This window comes from Thalassophryne amazonica, chromosome 15, assembly GCF_902500255.1.
Source record: "Thalassophryne amazonica chromosome 15, fThaAma1.1, whole genome shotgun sequence".
NCBI lineage: Eukaryota > Metazoa > Chordata > Actinopteri > Batrachoidiformes > Batrachoididae > Thalassophryne > Thalassophryne amazonica.
This window is the reverse complement of record NC_047117.1, coordinates 16233210-16256558: the sequence shown is the minus strand read 5'-3', so window position 1 is coordinate 16256558 and position 23349 is coordinate 16233210. Positions and strand designations below refer to the sequence as shown.

The 23349-nt window shown below is 43.6% G+C and overlaps 1 protein-coding gene across 2 annotated transcripts in view; it reads right to left on the bottom strand.

The window, feature by feature from the left end:
* Window positions 1-23349, bottom strand: part of LOC117525734 (voltage-dependent T-type calcium channel subunit alpha-1I-like) — a 219233-nt gene that overhangs the window by 59476 nt on the left and 136408 nt on the right. For both annotated transcript variants that reach the window (XM_034187666.1, XM_034187667.1), the window contains exons 23-25: window positions 5933-6058; window positions 5678-5767; window positions 1809-2001 (exon numbers count right to left, since the gene is read on the bottom strand). In XM_034187666.1, the coding sequence (XP_034043557.1) occupies window positions 1809-2001; window positions 5678-5767; window positions 5933-6058 (409 nt within the window). The remainder of the gene's footprint in view (window positions 1-1808; window positions 2002-5677; window positions 5768-5932; window positions 6059-23349) is intronic.

Genomic DNA, 23349 nt, shown 5'->3' with positions numbered 1-23349 from the left:
TAGTTTTGTGTCATGTCTGTGATCTGCTTTTTTTCTACAAAATTAAACAACTGAATGAACATCCTCCGAGGCCGGTGATTCCATAATTTTTGCCAGGGGTTGTATATAACAGCTGAGTGGATCCTTGTCATTTGATTGGTGCTTTGTATGTCACGTGACATGGACAATTCATAGTGAAGCAGATAACAGAATATTTACAGAAGAATCTTTCAAATTATGAAACAAGCACCAAATTTGGCGCAAATACTCCTTGGACATTACTATTTTGTAAAAGCATGTAAGCCATCCAAATTTTCAACAGGCAGCCAGGTAGGGGTCAATTGAAGAATTACACAGGGGTCAAAATTTGCAAATGCTCCAATCATGTTGAAAAAATACTACATTATTTGTCTGATCACGGAGATTCCAAAAAGGTATAGTTTGGACTTTCTGTGACTGAATGTTACAGAGTTATGGGGTAAAAACAGTAAGAATGGTGACAAAGGTCAATTTCAGTTTGTACAGGGGTCAAAAGTTAAAGATGCTCCAATTTTGGTAAAAAGTGGTGCAAATGATTGGTTGTGCTAGTGCTAAATGGAATAGTTTTGACTATGTTGAGTGCTTGGTCTCCAAAGTAAAGGTCAAATAAGGTCAACGTCCATTGAATTCTATGACATGTGATGTATGTTACCCTGTAACATGATAACTCAGCATGACACATGGTGCAAACTATTCCATTTATCAATCCTACTAGTACAGCCAGTTACTTGCAACACTTTTTACCAAAACTGGAGCAACTTTAACTTTTGACCCCTGTACAAACTGAAACTGAACTTTGTCACCATTCTTGCTGTTTTTACCCCATAACTCCATAACAATCAGTCACAGATAGTCCAAACTATACCTTTCTGGAATCTTTGTGATCAGACAAATAATGTGGCATAGTTTTCAATGCCATTGGAGCATTTGTAAATTTTGACCCCTGTGTAATTCTTCAATTAACCCCTACCTGGCTGCCTATTGAAAATTTAGGTGGCTAATGTGCTTTTACAAAAGAGTAATGTCCAAGGAGTATTTGTGCCAAATTTGGTGCTTGTTTCCAGAAATGAAAGATTGTTACAGTTATCTGCTCCACTATCATCCCATTTGTGCTGCGTTGCATTTAGCGTGCAAATATGGTTCCACTGACCGTGGAATTTGGTTCCATATGGTTTGTACCATTGCATGCTGCGAACCCTGCCCACGCACACTAGTGGGGGCGGCATTTAGTTAAACATGGCGGAGTTTGTTTTGCTGACGGATGACGAGTTGAACAAGCTAACTGACTGTGCTAATTCTTCTAACACACACACACAAATCTAATCCACCACACCATAAGCCATCTGGAGGCATGAAGAGTTGTTAGTATGAAAACTTGAATAAATTTCTGATGCAATTTTTCACAGAACTGAAGTACCATGGCACTGAAGTACTGTTCAAAAATTGCCTCACTGAATGGTACGTTCCATCTTTCACTTCACTGAATATTCATAAACATTCATTATTCGTATAAAGTTTGACAGATATCATCACAACCTTGACTGAAAATTTTAGTGTCGCTAGGCCGCCCAGAGTCAAGGAACCTACGTAATTCAAATTTGTGGTGGATGTTACAACGTTGTGAAGATGGCAGAGAGAAACAGATGAATGATAAGAGTAGGTGGAAGTCTATATCAGAGTAATATGGGCAGAAATGACATGTAGTCATACAGTATATGTGCAGAAAGAGTAAAGTGTGTACAGTAACATCAGTGTCACACTCTCCTCATCACTCCATCCATCCGTCTTACTCCTCCTCCTCTTCTCTAAGCGTCTCTGCCGTTTCTCCTCCCTCAGCCGGGCCTCCTCCTCCTCCTGCTGCTGGCGACACTTGTGGAAGTTTTCAACCACCACACCCACAAACATGTTGAGCACAAAGAAACTGACGATGAGAAGGAAAGAGACGAAGAACAGCAGCATCCAGGGGTTGTTGTTTCGTATTGGCTGAGGAGAAAGGAAACAAGAAAAGGAGCGGGAGTGACAAAAGAGGGTAACGAGGGGTGTAGGAGGAAGAAAGGTAGAGAAACAAAAAGACAGTGTAAGTCCTGAATCTTTCCTTACAGCTTCCTTTTATTTCCTTGAACACTTCAGTCTCTTCTAAAAACAGAAGCAAAGGTACAGACGCAAAACTTTACTGTCAAGCACTGGGTGTCTGTGTGGGTGTGTGTGTGCGTGGGTGTTTGTGTGTGTGAGATCATTTTTAAGGTTAAAAGTAGTCATCATGTATCAAGCTGTTTCATCTTCTTTTACAGGTGCATCTCTTATGACTTTCATTCTAAACATCCCAATTTTACAACTGCATGTGTAGAAATTCTGTTGCTATCACCAATGTGGAGGTGCCAAAACCTGCATTTCCTTGAATGGCCACACGAGGCTGGCTCCAACAGCAAGTCACTTCCCATAGAACCCCATGTTAAAATGTCCAACTTCACAGCAGAAATAAATGTGTTTCTCTGTTCATGACAAATGAGTGGAGGGGTGGGAGGGGAGAATTTGTATATGACTCATCAGTTTAAGTTATAAAGCTACAAGTATCTAGTAGTGCAGCAGATAACAGAATTTTTACAGGGGAATCCTTCAAATAGTGATACAAGCACCAAATTTGGCAAAAGTACACCTTAGATATAACGCTTTTGGAAAAAAACCGATGGGCCACTTGAATATTCAATAGGCGGCCACGTAGGGGTCAATTGAAGAATTACGTAGGGGTCAAAATATAAAAATGCTCCAGTCATATTGAAAATTATACCACATTATTTGTCTGATTGTAAAGATTCCAAAAAGGTATAGTTTGGACTATCTATGACTGAATTCTATAGAGTTATGGGGTAAAAACAACAAGAATGGTGAGAAAGTTCAGTTTCAGTTTGTACAGGGGTCAAAATTAGAGTTGCTCCAATTTTGTTCAAAGGTAATGCAAATTATTGGTTGAGTTAATAGGGTTTCAAAAAGGAATAGTTTGCACCATGTATCTTGCTTAGTTATCACGTTACGGGGTAACATATGTCACATGTCATAGAATTCAATGGACGTCAACATTATTTGACCTTTACTTTTGAGGCCAAGCATTCAGCACAGTCAAAACTATTCCATTTATTAATCCAAGTAGCTCAATCAACAATTTGCACATTTTTTTTGTTAAAATTGGAGCAACTTTAACTTTTGACCCCTGTACAAACTGAAATTTACCTTTGTCACCACTCTTAAGGTTTTTACCTCATAACTCCATAACATTCAGTCATAGAAAGTCCAAACTATACCTTTTTGGAATCTTTATGATCAGACAAATAATGTGGTATAGTTTTCAATATGATTGGAGCATTTTTATATTTTAACCCCTGTGTAATTCTTCAATTGACCCCTACGTGGCCGTCTATTGAAAATTCAAGTGGCCCGCAATGTCTAAGGAGAATTTGTGCTGGATTTGGTGCATGTATCACCATGTGAAGTATTGTTTCAGTTATTTGCTGCACTATAGGGGGGTGGTCACTCTGAATGACACCTAGTGTGTGCCAGGTAGGCCCGGGTGGCCACAGCTAGACGCTTCTGCTAGTGGGTGGTTATCAGCTATATTTGTCCTTTCTGCACATTTTATTACAAATATCTGAGATAATATGCTTACTGTGTGATTAACTATTCTAATAGACCAACTAAGATGTTGGTGCTTCAGCATTTCCATTGAGTCACATTTTAGCTTTATTTAATTTGTATGTTACCACTGTTAACACTTATTAGCAGGTATCGATATCTTGGTAATGTCACCTACACTGGGAGTGCCACTGTTTTTAAGGCTCTACGAGGTCTGTTAGAAAAGTATCGGACCTTTTTATTTTTTGCAAAAAACCTGATGGATTTGAATCACGTGTGCTTGCATCAGCCAACCTTGAACCTTCGTGCGCATGCGTAAACTTTTTCACGCCTGTCATTTTCTGGTAAGCAGCCTTTGTATGAGGACATGTGTAGTGCTCTCGGCGGATTTTCATTTCAAGGATTAAGACAGAACAACTGGAGCAGCGCCGCATCAAATTTTGCCAGAAACTGGGTGACAGACAGGTGGAAACAATTCGGATGATTCAGACGGCTTTCGGTGACTTTTCAGTCGTGTGACTATCCGAGAAATTGTGGAAGAGGTGGGCATGTCACAGCATGTCCTGTGAGACTTCAACACGAAGGTGCTTTTGCTCCACCGTTAGCAGCTTCGGCACAAATTTCACTGCCACTCTTTTCATGGCCAAATCTTCTGACACAGTGGATTGTGCCGAAAAAGTGCTGATGTCCACCTCTTCCACAATTTCTCGGATAGTCACATGACGGTCCCGCATCACCACAGAGTTCACTTTGGAAATGATCTGGTCATTTCAGCATGTTGATGGCCGACTGGAGCGTGGCTTGCTCTCCACCGTTGTGCGGACATCTTTAAACTGGTTGTGCCGCTCCATAATCTGTGTGATGCCCATAGCATCGTCACCGAAAGCCGTCTGAATAATCCAAATGGTTTCCACCTGGCTGTCGCCCAGTTTCTGGCAAAATTTGATGCGGCACTGCTACAGTCATTCCGTCTTAATCCTTGAAATGAATCCGCCGAGCGCACTGCATGTCCTCACACAAAAGCTGCTTACCAGCAAATGGCGCAATCGACAGGCGTGAAAAAGTTCACGCATGCGCACGAAGGTTCAAGGTTGGCTCATGTAAGCACACGTGATTCAAATCCATCAGGTTTTTGCAAAAAATAAAAAGGTCCGATACTTTTCTAACAGACCTCGTATAATAATCATACCTTTTAATGCCTGTATTCAAGCCACCAGTTATGAGAAAAGCCACCCAGTCTGCAAAAATGGGCATTAATCAATGACCTTAACCCAAGTTATCTAGCCTGATAGCCTTAGCCAGCTTATTAAATTATATTTATGTGAGCATTTTCAGGGTTCATTCAATAACTCAAAAGCAATAAATGCTATTATTTTATACAGTTCCAATTTTATACCCATTTGTCTGTCTTCCAGTTATCAGTTGGAAACCAAGTGCCAAAATGCAATGACAAATTGTGCAAAGATAACCTATGTTCTGTGAAAATTATCTGAAAAGAATTCAAAAACTGAATAAGTTGAAGAAAAAAAAAACCTGGACAAGACCACAAAAAACCTTAAATTCAAGTGCATGAACTAAATACATACTCCTGACAACTGATCACATCTAATTGAGCTTATGAAAAATCACTTCTAACAGGTTTTTGACCTTGAAAATTTTTTCGAAGGTAAAAATTTGTGGCATTGGCAACTGGGGTTGGCGGAGGTTTGCGCTATATGACCGCGGTGCTCAAGTCGTTTTGTTTTTCTTCCCCAGTGTGTCACATCTGTGCACGCTTCATTGTTGTCATCACTCCGTGTCATCCCCTTGCAGCCCAGTAAAAATAAACACAGAGGACAAGCACAACAGGAACAACGTCAGCAGCCACACGGAGAGACAAGGATGCTGTGAATTTACTGGATGTTTGGAGACGTACTCCTGCATAACTTTGCAATCTATTTATTTGACCATAACATAAATGTACATTTCTGACATGCTTGCATTCAAAGCCTTACAAACGTACGTGTGTGTGCATGCGTGTGTGTGTCTTCACCTGCTGGTCCACGGCGACAGCATCCAGGCCATCATACATAATGCTAACCCAGCCGTCTTTACATGACAGTACAAACAGCGACATCAGCGCCTGGAATAGCGAGACCCCTTATATAATTCAAGCGTTATGCTCTCAATCAGCCGTGTGTGTGTGTGTGTGTGTGTGTGTGTGTGTGTGTGTGTGTGTGTGTGTGTGTGTGTGTGTGTGTGTGTGTGTGTGTGTGTGTGTGTGTGTGTGTGTGTGTGTGTCACAAACCTGCCCTAGGTTGTCAAAGTTATATTTCCGTCGAACCCAGCGATATCCCATCTCTAGACACTGCGTTTTATTGGTGATGTTTCTCACATAGCGCCCATCGCAGTGGAAGAACTTCCCTTTAAACAGCTGCACGTGTGCACACAAAGAAGGTCAAGTTTTTAATTTAAAAAGTAGTGAAAGGTGACATGAGAAGCTCAGTGATATGTAGACAGAGTTTCCAGCAATCCAGCATTCAGTGTTGTGATTAGAAACTAATTCACTGATGTTACACTTTTTGAGAAGTATTGTTCAGGCTTCCACACGTAGCATTAAATCTCCATATTAACATGCGTGTGCAACAATGTAAAGCAGCATACAGTCGAGGACCGACTGCTTTTGACATTCGCTCCCTGCAGCTCCACAGTGCAGCTACTTCAGTCGTGCCCTCTCCTCTGCTCGCTCCCCAGCTGCACAATTACTCACACCTGCTGCTCAATCTACCTCATCAATACTTAATATGCACTGATACATCTCCCCTCATTCCTGCCCAATTGTCTGTTCCTCGTGCACTCTATATTCTCTGTGCATTTCCTTCTTTGCACTGCCATTTGGCTTCTTTGTTCATGCACATTTATGGAACAACCTTCATCTCATGCTCTGTTTGTCTCTTTTCTTGATAATGTTTTTTGATTTTGGTCAACTTTGCTCACATTTTGTCATCCTATAATACAAAAGAGAGAATGTAATTTTCCCAAATGCATTATTAAAAAATACATCTCAAAGTAGCAATTAATCAATCAAACATTCCTTCCATCTTCGCTTATCTGAAGACTGCTTGCAGTGGCAGCAGGCTAAAAAGCATTTTCATGAATTGTTGAGATCCTTATATTTACCATGTTCATTACTTGTAGGCTCTGAAAATGTAGATCAGGTAGACTGATGGGATAAGGAGTTGTCCTGGGCTTGATTTCTGAACAGTCCCCTCTAAAAATCAGTCTGCCCTGCCTTCACTGCGCATGCGTCATTTCAGAGGGTGTTAATAAATTCCTGCGGAAGAGTTCTGTCTTCCAGGACAATGTACATTATACAGTGAGGAAAATAAGTATTTGAACACCCTGCGATTTTGCAAGTTCTCCCACTTAGAAATCATGGAGGGGTCTGAAATTTTCATCTTAGGTGCATGTCCACTGTGAGAGACATAATCTAAAAAGAAAAATCCGGAAATCACAATGTATGATTTTTTAAAATAATTTATTTGTATCTTACTGCTGCAAATAAGTATTTGATCACCTACCATCCAGCAAGAATTCTGGCTCACACAGACCTGTTAATTTTTCTTTAAGAAGCCCTCTTATTCTGCACTCTTTACCTGTATTAAATGCACCTGTTTGAACTTGTTACCTGTATAAGAGACACCTGTTCACACACTCAATCCATCAATCACACTCCAACCTGTCCACCATAGCCAAGACCAAAGAGCTGTCTAAGGACATCAGGGACAAAATTGTAGACCTGCACAAGGCTGGGATGGACTACAGGACACCAGGCAAGCAGCTTGGTAGAAGACAACAACTGTTATGATTATTTATTAGAAAGTGGAAGAAACACAAGATGACTGTCCCTCGGTCTGGGATTCCATGCAAGATCTCACTTTGTGGGGTAAGGATGATTCTGAGAAAGCTCAGAACTACACAGGAGGACCTGGTCAATGACCTGAAGAGAGCTGGGACCACGGTCACAAAGATTACATTAGTAACACATGATGCTGTCATGGGTTATAATCCTGCAGGGCAGCAAGGTTCGCCTGCTCAAGCCAGCACATGTCCAGGCCCGTTTGAAGTTCACCAGTGACCATCTGGATGATCCAGAGGAGGCATGGGAGAAGGTCATGTGGTCAGATGAGACCAGAATAGAGCTTTTTGGAATCAACTCCACTTACCATGTTTAGAGAATGAGAACAACCCCAAGAAAACCATTCCAACCGTGAAGCATGGAGGTGGAAACATCATACTCTGGGGGTGCTCTTCTGCAAAGGGGACAGAACGACTGCACCGTATTGAAGGAAGGATGGATGGGGTCATGTATTGCAAGATTTTGGCAAACAACCTCCTTCCCTCAGTAAGACCATTGAAGATGGGTCATGGCTGGGTCTTCCAGCATGACAGTGACCCCAAACACACAGCCAGGGCAACTAAGGAGGGGCTCCGTAAGAAGCATTTCAAGGTCCTGGAGTGGCCTGGCCAGTCTCCAGACCTGAACTCAATAGAAAATCTTTGGAGGGAGCTGAAATTCCAAACTTGAAAGATTTGGAGAAGATCTGTATGGAGGAGTGGACCAAAATCCCTGCTGCAGTGTGTGAAAACTTGGTGAAGAACTACAGGAAACATTTGACCTCTGTAATTGCAAACAAAGGCTACTGTACCAAATATTAACATTGATTTTCACAGGTGTTCAAATACTTATTTGCAGCAATAACATACAAATAAATTATTTTAAAAAAATCATACATTGTGATTTCCGGATTTTTTATTTTTTATTTATTTTTTTTGGGGGGGGGGGATTATGTCTCTCACAGTGGACATGCACCTAAGATGAAAATTTCAGACCCCTCCATGATTTCTAAGTGGGAGAACTTGCAAAATTGCAGGGTGTTCAAATACTTATTTTCCTCACTGTAAATTGAGACTGACTTCCTTATTTCGCATCAATGGACACGTCGGGTGTGGGACCTAAGGTAAATAGTTTTACTGTCCGCATGTTGATGTTTGGGTTCACAGGTATTTAACAGAAATAAATAATTTTGTTCCAACCAGGAGGTTGAGGTCTTGGGTTTTCAGAGCACCGTGGTAAAAGGTCCGCTCCAACATGTGAAAAGGTAAAAACTCCACAAGCTATTAGGTTTCACACTCCAACAAGCGTCAGCAGCAATTCATCGATTATCACCTCGTTTCTGCTTAAAACTGCACCATAGTCATCATCTATCTCAGAGACAGATATCTGAAGCTTTTGTACAACAATCATTTCCACATAAATTAAGCATTATTTCATAATAAGACAGGAGACCGACCAGAGCACCACAGCAGCACGTGAATCGCTGCTGATGTGCCGAAATGACACATGCGCAGTGAAGACAGGGCAGACTGATTTTTAGGGGGGACCCTTCGGTCTGTGACACCAGAACTGACTGGTGTCCCATCCAGGGGGAGACAAAGGCCGTCACCTGCTTCACGCTATGGAATCCATGTATAAGCACAGATAGCAGTGGACCTCAGGGCCTTACTGCTTCTTCTTATGTAAACAAATGGCTGTCATTCTGAAAAGATTGTAGAAGAATTTTTAGGTCCATATTTGAACTGTGATGAACTATCAAGTGTCCTGATCCGAACTGTATGTCCTCTGGTTGAACTAGCAGGTGTTCAACCCAAAAAAAGGGCTCTATTAGTCATTTAGTCTGTCAGGGGCTTTCCAAGGCCTTTAAGGTGCTTTCCCGCAGGCCATGTGCGGGGGCCTCAGGCCAGCTGCACGTGTGGCTGAGGCCACGTGCGGAGGGGGCCTCAGGCCAGCTGCACCTGTGGCTGAAGGTCTTTTAAAAAAATCAGTTGTAAATCCTTCATGTTTTAATGGGAGCATTTGTCACATTGAAATAATGGCCTAACACCTGCTTAGGGTTCACTAGAGGACACTTCCAATAGAAAACCATGTCTTGGGAATGAAATAAATAAAAAAGTCGAAGGAGGAGCGATGCCCGCGGGTCTCCAATAAATAGACGAGCGCGGTTGTCATATTCAGTCTCTCTAGAGGACTCAGTTTGTCTAAGCTTTGTGTCGAAGGCTTAAATAAACTTAAAAACTCTGTGCATTTTATCTTGCTTAAGGCTGAATTATTCTAAAGTGTTGTGTCATTTTCTAGCATATCACTTGCAATTAGTTTGTGTTATCTAAAAGACGACATCCTGAGAAGACTAAAGACGAGCCGCGACAGAACTTGGCGAGCCAGCTTCAGGAGGGTCCAGGGGCATTCCGGCAGCCTGGGGCAGTCCAGCTCATCCCTCCAGACCGTAAATAACAGTGATCACGACTAAAAGGTAAGCAGAAACCTTTTATAATTTCTGCACGATCTGGAGGAGTGAGTCGGGATTTCCGCCCAAGTTGACAGGTGATATTTTTTAATTGCCTCTTACCCAAAAGAACCTGGACTAAGAAAATTGATAAGAGACTAAAAAAGATAAGATTGAAAATTATCAGGCCTTGTAGATAAAATGCTCAGAAGGTGTGTGTGTTCCCGGGAAAAAGAATGTCTGTGTGAGTGAAAGGTCAGGAATGTTCATGAACTCTGGTGCAAGAGTGCGTGGAGAACTAACCTGGATGCTTGGGGAATAATTGGTGTTGAAATTTGTTACTAACGTGCCGGCTGATAGCATGCGCTGTAGGGGTTAATTTAGGGGAGTATACTGACAAATAGATACAAGGTAATACAAGGTTATTTAAAGAGTTTAACAGAGACTGAAGTGAAATAAGTGAGAAAAAAGAGTTTAACAAGAGAATACGTGCAGAGAAAGCACAAGATAAGCGCCTGAGGGGGCGCAGTAGAAATACCGTACATGATAAAGAGATTTAAAGAGGAAAGTGCAAAGTGGCACCGCTGACAGTAAGTAAAAGAGCTCAATAAAGGACGTCATTTTTTAAGAAAAGAGAAAAACTATAAAAAAAAATAAAAAAAAATAAATGAAGAGTTAGTGCAGAATACATGAGAATTAATGAAGCAGAAAAATAGTGCAGTAAGGCACCAGATACACGCTTGTGGGGCGTGGGAGAAGAATAAGTAATTAAGTACACAGTAATATGAGTTTTTTATAAGACAAGAAAAAGAGTATTTTCAGTGCAAAGGCACATTAAGCTCACGAGGAGCTCAGTAAGTGAAAAAAAAAGGTAGAAGAAAGTGCAGAAAGGCACAGGATACGCACGCGAGGCGTGGTAAGGCGTAGAAATAAATGAAATATTGTATGCTCAGAAAGGAGCTTGTGAAAATAATATAGTAAGCACAGGATACGCACGCGAGGCGCGGTAAGGCGTAGAAATAAATGAAATATTGTATGCTCAGAAAGGAGCTTGTGAAAATAATATAGTAAGCACAGGATACGCACGCGAGGCGCGGTAAGGCGTAGAAGTAAATGAAATATTGTATGCTCAGAAAGGAGCTGGTGAAAAATAATATATTAAGCACAGGATACGCACGCGAGGCGCGGTAAGGCGTAGAAGTAAATGAAATATTGTACGCTCAAAGAGGGCTTGAAAAAAGTAATATATGAAGTTGCTGACAGCGCTGGAGAAGCTGTCTAACGTGAAGAAGAGATACATGCTTAAACAGAACACATTGGTGTTAAGTGAATAAAAAGGTTGTTTAAAGCCGCGGAGTGAAAAGTGGCAGAAGTCTAGATAGAGATATATAGAAAGTTGTTTTTAATAATTTTTGTGTATAAAGCTGTTGAAAATTGTGTGTGGGAGAGTGGAGAGTAAGCGGGGAGGTGCAAGCAAAGCTGTGAGGGCTTGCAAGCTGGCTGACATACAAGATTAATGTGAAAGAGTACGAGGGGGAGGTATTTAGACCCAACAGGAGGACTTGGGAGGTGCATGACAGGCAGAGAGGAAAGTGTGAAACAGAGACAGTGAAGAAAAAGACAGGAGAAGAGTGCTATGTAAATACAGAGAAGGTAGATATTATTTCAAAGAGAGAAAACTAATAAACAAATATAGCAGAAAAAGACTAGAAGCAGAAAGTTAAAAAAATTTTGAAGGAAAATAGAAAGTCGGGAGCAAAGACATTAGGAAGTGTTAGGGTTGTAAGAGGATTAAATAAATAAAATTGGTTATAAATCAAAAGAGATAAAGCTTAGATTAAAGTGAAAAAGCTGACAGACTGATCAATGCTTGGGACAGTCATTGATGGGAGACTTAAGTGATGATGAAATAATACTCCCAGAACATTACTTGACTGACGGAGACATCGAAACCCAGGGAATCAGGACACATTTTTGGCTGGAAAGGACCTATTTTGACAGGGTAGGAGCAGAACATTGGCAGGACGAACAAGAGATCAATCAGAAATTATGGCAGATTACTAAGGTAATCAATCTGAAGCAAAAGAAAGAACAATTCCCTCTAATTAATTGGGAGCTACTGATAAGACGTCTGTGGCATCAGGGTTTAACCCCGTGGCTGGAGCTGCTTTGTGCTGACCCTAATAAAGAACTTAGCATACCATTAAATCATTTAGTAACACTACCAACCGATCCAGGTGAAGAACTGTTTCCTAGGTTGACTCTGACTGTGGTCCCAAGGAAGGTTCGGTGGGAAACAGGTAAATTTTCATATTTAGTTAAAGAAAAAGAAGACGGGCATAGCAGTTGGAAATTTAATCCTTTTAAGGGTTTAAAATACAAAACAGGTGTTACAGCCAGCAAGTTATTGGTCTGGATCAGGACAGCCCCTGAGGGACTACCAGAACACCATAGAAACACCTCACATAGCGTTTGTCAGGGTTACATGGGTAACTCTCAAGGTCAAGGTCGGGAAAGTACCCCGCTAGACTTAGTACTAAGAAAATATCCAGGAAAACGCACTAAGGCCAACCAATGTATGAGAAAGTGGCACAAAAGGTCACATGGGGGCAGGCAATGGCCTTTGGTGGGATCATTTGATCCGGTGATGTGTGAAGCAGTTGCGGTAGAAATACAGAAAAAAGAAATTAAAGATCAGCAGAAGAACGTAAAAAACAACAAAAAACGCACTGAAGAAAAAGAAGTTTTGGCCTTGTTCAAGCAGGAAGCACAGAGGCTACAGCAGAAAAGAGAAAAAATGACAGAGGAAAGATCCAAAGAGACTAAAGCCAGTGCACCGAGCTGGGAAGCAGAGCCACCCCCATATAAACGTCATGATATGGGAAGGACAGCTGGACAATTTGTATTAGGAACTCGTGAAGAGGACCAAGGCATGGATGTGGAGGGCAAATTCACACTGACACTAAAAGCTCGAGAGCCACAAGGAGACAGGTCCTCAGTCTGTCAAATGGATCATACAAGGTCTCCAAGTCCGAAAGTAAGTGGTCGCACACCACGACCAGCAGGGGGGGCCACAAATAACAGTGACACGGAGGCAGACGAGGATAAAGAGAGAGACCTGAAGGCTCCGCCTGCACATCGAGGTCCACTGAAAACCGTCCCCTCCCACCATAAGTCAGCCGACTGGACCTTCACAGGCTATAGAGGCTCCGAAGAGTGGCACAAGAGCTTCTGTGACACACTGGATCTGGCCAGAAGAGATAATGAAGAACTAGCAGAGCAACTTCGGCTAGCGAAGGAAAGAATACAAAGACATAGGGACGCCGAGGAAAGAAGAATATTACAACAATCGACGCCCAATCAAGGGAATCACATTATACAGCCACCCACCCGAAAAATTTCTGGTGAGATCATCATTGAGACTGCAAAAGAGGCCCGACTCAGGCAAAGACAACAATGTGTAGCCAAAGACATAGCGGCTTTAGAACAGAATATAACCGACTGGATGGACTGCCTGGAACCAGTCAGTCGCACTCGATCTGGAAGACAGTATGGAGTCCGCACAGAAGAAGAGGAGGACGAAGACCTCATATGCCCATTGGTGGTTAGAAATGGTCATCATGTGTATACCCCATGGAGCTGGACAGACATGGTGGGGCTGGCCAACAGACTGCCAGACATCACCCAAGGAGCTGGGAGATGGATAACTGCCTTAGAAGAAGGCACTGCAGGGGTAACCTTGTCTTTAGGTGACATAAAAGCCTTGCTAATGCATGTCATGGGAAAACATGACACTGAAGAATTAGCAGGAAAGGTTGGACTAACACAAATGATGGGCACAAATCAACATGATGAAGTCCCCTTTAATCGCTATAGAAACTCCATGTGGGAAGGACTGAGAAGAAAGTACCCTGAGGTCTTGGATCCCTCTAAATTGGATGATGAGGAGTGGACACCTGAAGAGTGCCCAAAGAAGTTCCTGCACCGATTCCAGAAGAGATGGGCGGAGGAAACAGGAAATGCATGGAACCATTCTCCAGCAACTGAAATCCTGTTTAAAATAACTGTAAAAAAGGCTCTACCAGATGAGGTTCAGAAAGCCCTAGATGGAGTTGTGGGACTATCAAAAATGAATTGGGCTTTATACTCTGAGCATATTTGTCACCATCTTGAAATCTACAAGAAAGAAAAACAAAAAGAAGAAGATGCAGCAAAATCCCTGACGAAAAAATTGGTGCAGATGCAGTTGGGAGAGCTAACCAAAGTCAAGAAAGAAAAAACAAAGACCCAGGCACCAATGATGACCCCTGTTCCTTCTGAGTCGGCAAGCACAGGCCCTACGGCAAACACTGCTGCCACCTTACAGGCACCTGTGGTAACAGCCACACAGAGCCCCCAAGGAGCAGCAGGGAGCACTGCTGCAGGAGAAGTCTCAGCACCAGTGGAGCATCACTATCACTACCATAGCACTGGCACACCCGGAAATGGACCCACCTACAGTCATGGGTGGAGAGGAGAGTCACGGAACTTTCAAGGTCAAAGAGGAGGGTGGCGAAGAGGATCTCGCCAACCTTCATTTGGAAGCAGATTCCAAAACTCAGCTCCCAGGAACAGTCAAGCGGGACCGCCTATGGGACCAACACCCCCAATAGGGGATCAACCCTCTAATGAGTGTTGGAGCTGTGGACAACCTGGACATCGAATGAGAAATTGTCCGGCCCGACCTTGGGTTGGACCCTCTGCCTATTGGCAATAGGGAGGCCTAGAGAAGACAGAGGGGGAAACGGTGGCATTGGCTATTTCGATGATACCTAAGGAAGAGCCAACCGTCACTGTTAATATACAAAACAGAGATTTCCCGTTCATGGTGGATACAGGGGCAACATACTCTTGCATAGGGAAAATGGGCGCTCATCTCCCCCTCTCTGGGTCTGTAATTAAGACCATCGGCTTCTCTGGGAAAACTCAAATAATACCTTTTACACGCCCACTTCCTGTAACGATTGCAGGAAAAACAATTGAAGCACCCCTGTTATACTCACAAAATACACCTGTGAATTTGCTGGGAAGAGACATTTTATGTAAGCTACAAACCCAGATAGTGTGTACCCATCAAGGACTGCAAATACACTTTCCTGACGAAGCACTCGCCAACATTATGGTGCTTATGGACATGGAAAACAAGGTCCGACCTGTGCAACCCATGGTATACTGGCTGAAGTTACAACCAGAAAATTCAAATCTTCAACTGCAATGGGAAAAATGGAAGCCCTGGGCCGAACAACACTATGAAGCAGTATATACACCTAGTTTACCTTTACATGTCACCCTGATGTTCGATGCCAAACAAGAACAAACTGACTATGCATGCTGCTGGGATGTATTGATGAATCAACGGCTGTTTCACATAACCACCACAGAAATTTATTTAGGCCCCCAAGGGGCCGCAGCTTCTGTCAAGCTAACTTCAGCTGAACAACAATGGTATCAAGTGCCGAATGCCACACCTCATGTGACCCTTTTAGTCTCAGAAAAGTACGAATCCCATGACCTAGGTCCAATGGTAAAGACAGCCTCAGAAGTTGAAGAATGGCAAAACATGGAAAGTCCACAAGTACATCTGTCAAAAGACCAGCAGTTTGTACGAATTAATTTAAAAGTAAATGATGAGGCTATAGCTCAAAAAGTGGAGCTCAATCCTAGACCAGAGGGACAGATGGTGTTATCGGCCCAACAAGAGAAATTGTTAGAGCAAATACCACCAGTGGTGTGGTCCAAAAGCAAAACGGATGTAGGACTAGTAAAAACAGCCTTACCAGTAAAAATAAAAGTGAAACCGGGAGCAAAACTGCCTCACCAAAGGCAGTATCCATTAAAACCTCAGGCTATTGAAGGCATAAAACCAGTAATTAAGGGACTAATGGCAGCTGGAGTTTTAATAAAAACTGCAAGCCCATGCAATACTCCTATCTACCCTATCCCTAAAAACAATACCAAAGAGTATCGGCTGGTACATGATCTGCGTCCTATCAATGCAATAATAGAAATGGATGCACCTATAGTACCTGATCCGCATACTATACTATCAAGCATCCCTGCTGGAGCAAAATGGTACACGGTAATCGATCTGTGTTCAGCCTATTTCAGTGTGCCTGTGCACCCAGACTCACAACATTTGTTTGCATTCACATTTCTGGGACAACAGCTAACGTATACACGGCTACCTCAGGGACTGAACCTGTCCCCAGCCATCTTTAACAAAGTCCTGGCTGAAGATTTACAACACCTTGATATACCCAGTACATTGGTGCAATATATGGATGATCTCCTTATTGCATCAGAGACTCAAGAACAGTGTGAAAAAGATTCATTAATTGTATTGCATGCATTGGCAGATGGAGGTCATAAAGTAAGTAAGGACAAATTGCAGTTCTGCAAACAACAAGTAGAATACTTGGGAAGACAGTTGTGTGGGACCACGCGATGTATAGCCCCAAGCCAAGTGGAGGCTATAATCAAGGCTCCCAAACCCCAAACAGTGGGACAGATGCTTTCATTCCTTGGGATGGCAGGGTACAGTCGGCCGTGGATTTGTGATTATGCTATAAAAACTGCACCTTTGCGTGCCATGATTAGAGCAGTGGGGCAAACAAGCAATGCAGCTCTCCTCGTCTGGACAGATCAGGCAACGGGAGCTTTTGAGGCCCTAAAAACAGACATGCAATCTGCTCCCGCGTTAGGTAACCCAGATTATGGGAAACCTTTCCATTTGTATGTTACTGAAAAAACTGGATATGCTTGTGCTGTACTAATGCAGGAAACAAATGAAGGAAAACAACCATTGGCCTATTATAGTACAAAGCTTGACAACATTGAAACAGGATTGCCACCATGCTATCAGGGTCTAGCAGCAGCTGCCTTTGCATTTCAAAAAGCATCATCCATAATCATGGGACATGCAGTAACGTTGTACACGTCGCATCAGTTACATGCCCTGCTAACCAGTCAACGTTTTGTCTTAACACAAGCTAGACGCACTGGATATGAAGTTGTGTTGTCCGCTCCAGAAATAACAATACAACGTTGTCACACGGTGAATCCCGCCACCAAATTGACCACACCGTTAGATGGTACTCCACATAACTGTGTGGCAGAGACAGAGAAATTTTTGAGAGCCAGAGAACATTTGTATAATCACGCCATAGATGCAGATCTAACCCTGTTTGTGGATGGCTCATGCTTTCGGGATGCTGCGGGATTGCATGCGGGTATGGGGATTGTTAAACTAAACACGGATGGCGAGACCTTTGAATTACTGGAGTCCCAAGGAATTGATCAGCCTTGTTCAGCCCAACTGGCAGAAATCAAAGCCTTAACTATGGCTTGCCAGATAGCTAAAGATCAATGTGTTAATATCTACACAGACTCAGCCTACGCTTATGGCGTATGTCATGTACATGCAAACATTTGGAAACAAAGGGGATTCCTGAGAGCAGATGGCACCCCTGTCACTCATGGAGAAGCGATTTCCCAACTGTTACAAGCTCTCCAATTACCGTCTGAGGTAGCCATCATTAAATGTGCAGGTCATCAAAAGAATAATAACATCATAGCTCAAGGTAACAACCTAGCAGATGACGTAGCGCGCAAAGGAGCACAAGGAGAAAATATGTTTCCCCTGCTAACCATCCAAGATTGTGCCCCACTGGTTTCACTTGACGCACTGATAGTGGCTCAAAGTAGGGCCAGTGGAGAAGAAAAACGAATGTGGGTTAAACGAGGCGCTATTGAGACACGCAGTCAGGGGCCAGCGGACAAGCTGTGGCGCAGTAGTCATGGACATTTTGTGTTACCCACCAATTTATTACGACATGCAATCATTTGGGCCCACGGACCCGATCATTGTTCGCGAGTCCAAATTATGAACAAACTAAAAGCTGTCTGGTGGTCACCATATATGGCAGCAACAGTGGACCGTTTGTTGAATGAGTGTGAGGTATGTGCACAGTACAATGTCCGGAAATCATTCACAGCCCCTTTAGCCCACATTCCGGTCCCTGATGGGCCATTCAGACATCTTATGATGGATTTCATAGACATGGGAGCTGAAAATCGAGTTAAACGAATGAGATATGTTTTGGTAGTGATATGCAGATTCAGCCGATGGATTGAGGCAGTAGCCTCTGCAAATCAAGACCATAAAACGGTAGCCAAATTCTTGTGCCGAGATGTCTTTCCAAGATTTGGCATTCCAGATACTATCTCATCTGACAACGGTAGGGCTTTTGTAGCCAAGGTTACACAAGAAACATTCAAACAATTGGGTATCAAACAGAAGTTTGGGTGTGTTTATCACCCCCAATCAAATGGGGCGGTGGAACGGGCTAATGGCATTTTAAAGAACAAACTAGCAAAAATCATAGCAGACAGCAATGGCAAACTAACCTGGCTGGATGCGTTGCCGCTTGCTTTATTGTCAATGCGCTCACAAACTAACCGACTAACCCATTTGACACCATTTGAAGCTCTTACAGGTCGGCCGATGCCTATTCCATACCTGAGAGGACCCTACGAAGGACCATCGCTGGAGCAGCTACAAGACGAATGGCATAATTATCTGAGACAGTTAACCCAAATACACAAAACTATCTTTTTGCAGGTCAAAGGTGCTACAGAAGACAGAGAAGCAGAGATTCCACTTGAAAATCAGAGCATCCAGCCTGGTGATCTGGTTTACGTCAAGGTGTTCAAAAAGAAGTGGGACAGGCCCCGCCGAGAAGGTCCTTTTAAAGTTATTCTTGCCTCACGTACAGCAGTCAAAGTAGACGGTAAGGACACTTGGTTTCATTTAAACCACTGCTGTAGGGTTGGTGGCCCAGCGCCCCTGCGGCCTCGGCAAGCTCGTCTTGGCAGAGCCGCCGGGCCAAGGGGGGAAGCAGGAGAAGCCAGAGACCCTACAGCAGCACCGAGGGACGGCCACGCCTCCCTGCAGCCAGAAGAAGCACCGAGGGAAGGCCACACCTCCCTGCAGCCAGGCGAACACCGGCCAAGGCGCTCACAGAGACTGATTGAACAAAGACGACGCACAGCTTCAGAGAGTAGTGGATCCCTGCCAGATAGAGCAGCGACAGACTCAGATGCAGACTCAGAGACAACTGGAGACGTAGGCCAACAGACAGACAGAAATACAGACCGACAGATAGACAGGCCACAGGAGACATCAGACTCGGACAGCAACTCAGTAGATTTACCGACAGAAGAACCGCAGGAAGTACAACCCAGACAAAGCACAGATACACCACACATCCCTAGTGACAGCTCATCTAGTGACGGCTCACTTAGTAGCACATCTAGTAGCACATCTCAACAGTCATCAGAGCAATGATTAAGGAATTATTCAAGGGATTGACAATACTACTGGTGGTCAGTATGGGAGAAAATAGACATCCAAAACATACAACGGACTGTGCCGTGGCCATGGCCGCAATAGCAGCTAAACAAGGCATTCTAAACACAGGAAAAACATATAATTTGGTATACATTAAATCAAAAGCCTACAAGAACATAGGAATACAGGGAAAGCTGGGGGATTACATATTAGGCGAAGCCATTAGCATCAAATGTGAAGAGGAGGGAACACTCAACATAGAGGTAATTTGTGATAAAAGAGGATGCAGGGAAACCAAGCAAGACGTAACTGTTACAGTACATGAAGCCACAAAATGGGTAAAAATCAAACCAAGGAAAAAGAGGACAATTAGAAGCCTAGAAACAAGCAGTCACTTAGGGAGATGGGATCCCAGTACAGACCTAGCCCGCACACAAGGGTTGAAGACCAATTTATTTTACCAATGGTTGAAATTTTCGGCTAGGCAGATCAGTGAAAAGCCTTGCATAGCCTGTCACCGGAAAGGTGTGATACCTCAGGCTAAACCCCTACCTGATATCAACAACTGTTATAGGAGTCCCCAACATAACTCAGACCAAGCAGAATGCTATACACAATGTGTTATGAAAATGGCAGTAGGTGATGAAAAATATGCTGCTGACAGTAAACTTTGTCCAGTGCCCCTAAGTACAGAAGGAACCGTTCCACCTATGATTAAAATAGAGAAAGGGATGATACACCCATTCTGTATAGCTAAAGGCTTAGTAGCACAATACATAAGCGATTGGCAGGTAGGGACGACCCAGCCAAAACACCACATACAGTGTATGCAAAAGCAGCAAGAATACAAACCGGCCAAAACAGCATGGAACATTACCGTCTGTCACACCCTGCCAGCAGCAGGCATACAGTGTGAACAAATAGTACCGGCCACAGGGGGGTCGGTAATTGGACTGAATCTCACCCATGCTTCATGGGTATCTACTCCAAATTTAGCTAAGGGAACGGTACCCTTAGCTGACATCTTTTGGATATGCGGACAAAGAAGGAAACTCCTGTCATCGCTGTCCCCTAATTGGAAGGGCCTTTGTGCTCCTGTGATGCTCACAGGAGCTATAACAGTAATTGAAATGCCAAATTCAATACAACCCATGCCACAGAAACTTCGTAAGAAAAGAGGAATAATGACGTTTAAAACAGACTACAACATCACAGTAAGAAACGGGATACCAGAAGGGATACCCCGACAGTTAGAAGCCATAGACAGTAGCAGAGTTAAAGCAGATGAAGATGCGGATAAATGGGGATGGGCATTGGCTCTGTTCGGGGTTACTCCAAAAATCCGTTCTAGGTTCCAGGAGGTGCAGTGGATTAATTACTTGTGGTATAATCAACAAAGATACCTGAACTGGACATTGGCAGCAGTAGGAGCCTTAACCGAACAACTGCACGCCACCTCGCTAATGACAATGCAAAATAGATTAGCTATTGAGATGATGATGGCTGATGAACAAGGAGTTTGTATTATGATCAAAGCCACCGAATGTTGCACAGCTATTCCCATGCGTACAGGGGAAGACGGAAATTTGACAGAGCTCTTAATCACACTTGAGGAGATGCAACAGGAACTGTTAAGTAACTCCATAGGAGGGAGAAATGAAACTGACGATTCTGGATACATTGTAGGGAATGGAATGAATATTGGCCCACTGTTTTCACTGTTTGGGACTCTAAGGAGAGGGTGGATATCATGGAAAGACTGGTTGTACCAGATAGGTGTAATCTTGGCACTAACAGGGGTGGCGGTCTTGCTGGTAATATGTTGTGGTATTCCCTTGATAAAATTTCTGGTCAATAAATTGATTTCATCCACAGTAGGACAGCTCCCACTGCTAGCCATCCGAGCCCTAGAAGAAAGCACAAACGAAACAGACAGAGAACCAGAATATATGGAAATGGATGAAATACCAATTATCCTCCCCGACAGCCCCCAGCTCCCTAATATTGTGGCGTACACCCCAGATAGGGAGGACTGGGATGGACCGTGCTTGGTGATATTGTAGACGAGGAAGAAGACATGCACGCACATTTACATTCACACACATGCACCCACAAAAATGAGGGATAGGATAGACAATATCTGAAAGAATGACATGGAGCTGTAATAATGAACGTATATGTATATTACTAGGACACAGGAGTATGGCTGAGAGACCAGACTCCCCTGATCAGGGATCTATGCCTGATCTGCCTCTATCAAGTCTGATTGGACTCTCAGAACTGTTTGGAGAAGAGGATATGCAGGAGGGATGGTCGAGACATGATTGGTCGCCACAGCCGCCTTCTATCCAGCAGCTAAACCAGTTGGCAACAGAAGGATCTTCATCGTTCCAGCACCTGGCGATGACGGCTTCACAGAATCTGCCTGCAGCAAGAGTCGGCCCGAGGACTCCACCATCACCTGAAGGACCCTTTGGACTCAGGAACACACCCCTTCCGCAGATGCCATGGAGACAGACACATGTGCCAGGGGCAACGATACCCTCCAGGGGAGGCAGCCAAGGTCGGCCTTATGCAGCAACCGCCCGAGTGCATCCTAGACCCAATTCACTGCTAGGACCTGTCCCCAGCTTTCCACCCCCAAGGCAGGAGAGATATTCTGATCAGCCCAGTACCTCTGGAGGAGGATCAGCAGGGGTAGACCTTAGCCGAACTCACCCACCAGGACAGAGGGGAGCTTTGTACAGGCTACTAAATGCCCAGAGTGTCCAAACCACTTGCCTGTGCGACATCAACAATACTCCCCCCACACACGAAATGCCTTCCCCCTTGTACTTCCTGTCCCCTGGACTGCACAACCTTAATCTGGTCATGGTCACCCCACAGGACATGGCAATCTTGGTTCGAGAGCTTCGTCTTCCACAAGAGTCTGTTCCAAAAACCTTGGAGCAGCTCCTGCCCCTCACAAATCACATTCCCCATGAGCTATTTGAGGAAATCATGCCACAACTAAGTCAGACAGCTGCATACCTGTTCAGGATACACCGTGACAATGCCAACATCTCTTGTGCTCAGGAGGGCCTCCATACTCAACTGTGTGGTCTTCAGTCTAGTATGGACATGCTAGCCTGCATGATGGAGCATATGGAAAGGGAACAGCTAGGGCTGGCCACCACCACCCTGAATGTGGGCAAGAATTCTCTGGGGGCCCTGTACAACCTGGCCAAGCAGCACAAGGAGCTGGAAAGATCCATCAGAGAACTGCACGACTGTCTGAAAGCCAGAATTCCTGATCCTTCCCCCACTACCCCTGAAAGGCCAACCTCCCCATGTTCCCCAACTTCTCCCAAAACTTCAGATGCTCAGTAAATGCTGAGGAGCACGGACTGACGTAATGGCACTGAACACGGACTATGATCTTGGTTCTTGAGTTTGAATTGCGGACTGGTTTCAGAAATCTGAGTGTAAATAAAACAAAGAAGGATATATGTTAGTAACGAAGGTTGGGTAAATGTCTGTCCTTACCATCATCTGCGTAACACAGATAAAGCTAAATGCATACACATAGATATCACATTGCAAAGTTATAAAAAGAGGACCCTTACACGGCGTGTTTGTAGATTTAGCAGTAAAGATGCACCATAGGGACCCCTTTTTTCTTAAATTATAGCATGCCTCAAGAGACATGCATCGCCTAAATTTGGCGTCTAGCCAAAAAGGGCATTAGAAAACAAGCTGAAAAAGAAGAAAAACAAAGTGGAGAATGTTGAGAAATGGCCTATAATGAAAACCATTATACGATTGACTAAGGCAAATGACTTAAGGACGGACATGAAGGGAAACCATTTATTGTGTTTATCATTTAACTAGACATAGCTGCGCTAACCTTAGAATAGTTACTTGATTGGTTGACTAAATAGTGGTAACGTAGGGGTTATTTGATGCATTTAAATAATAAATGTGTGACGCTTTAACAAAATAATATGTAGAACC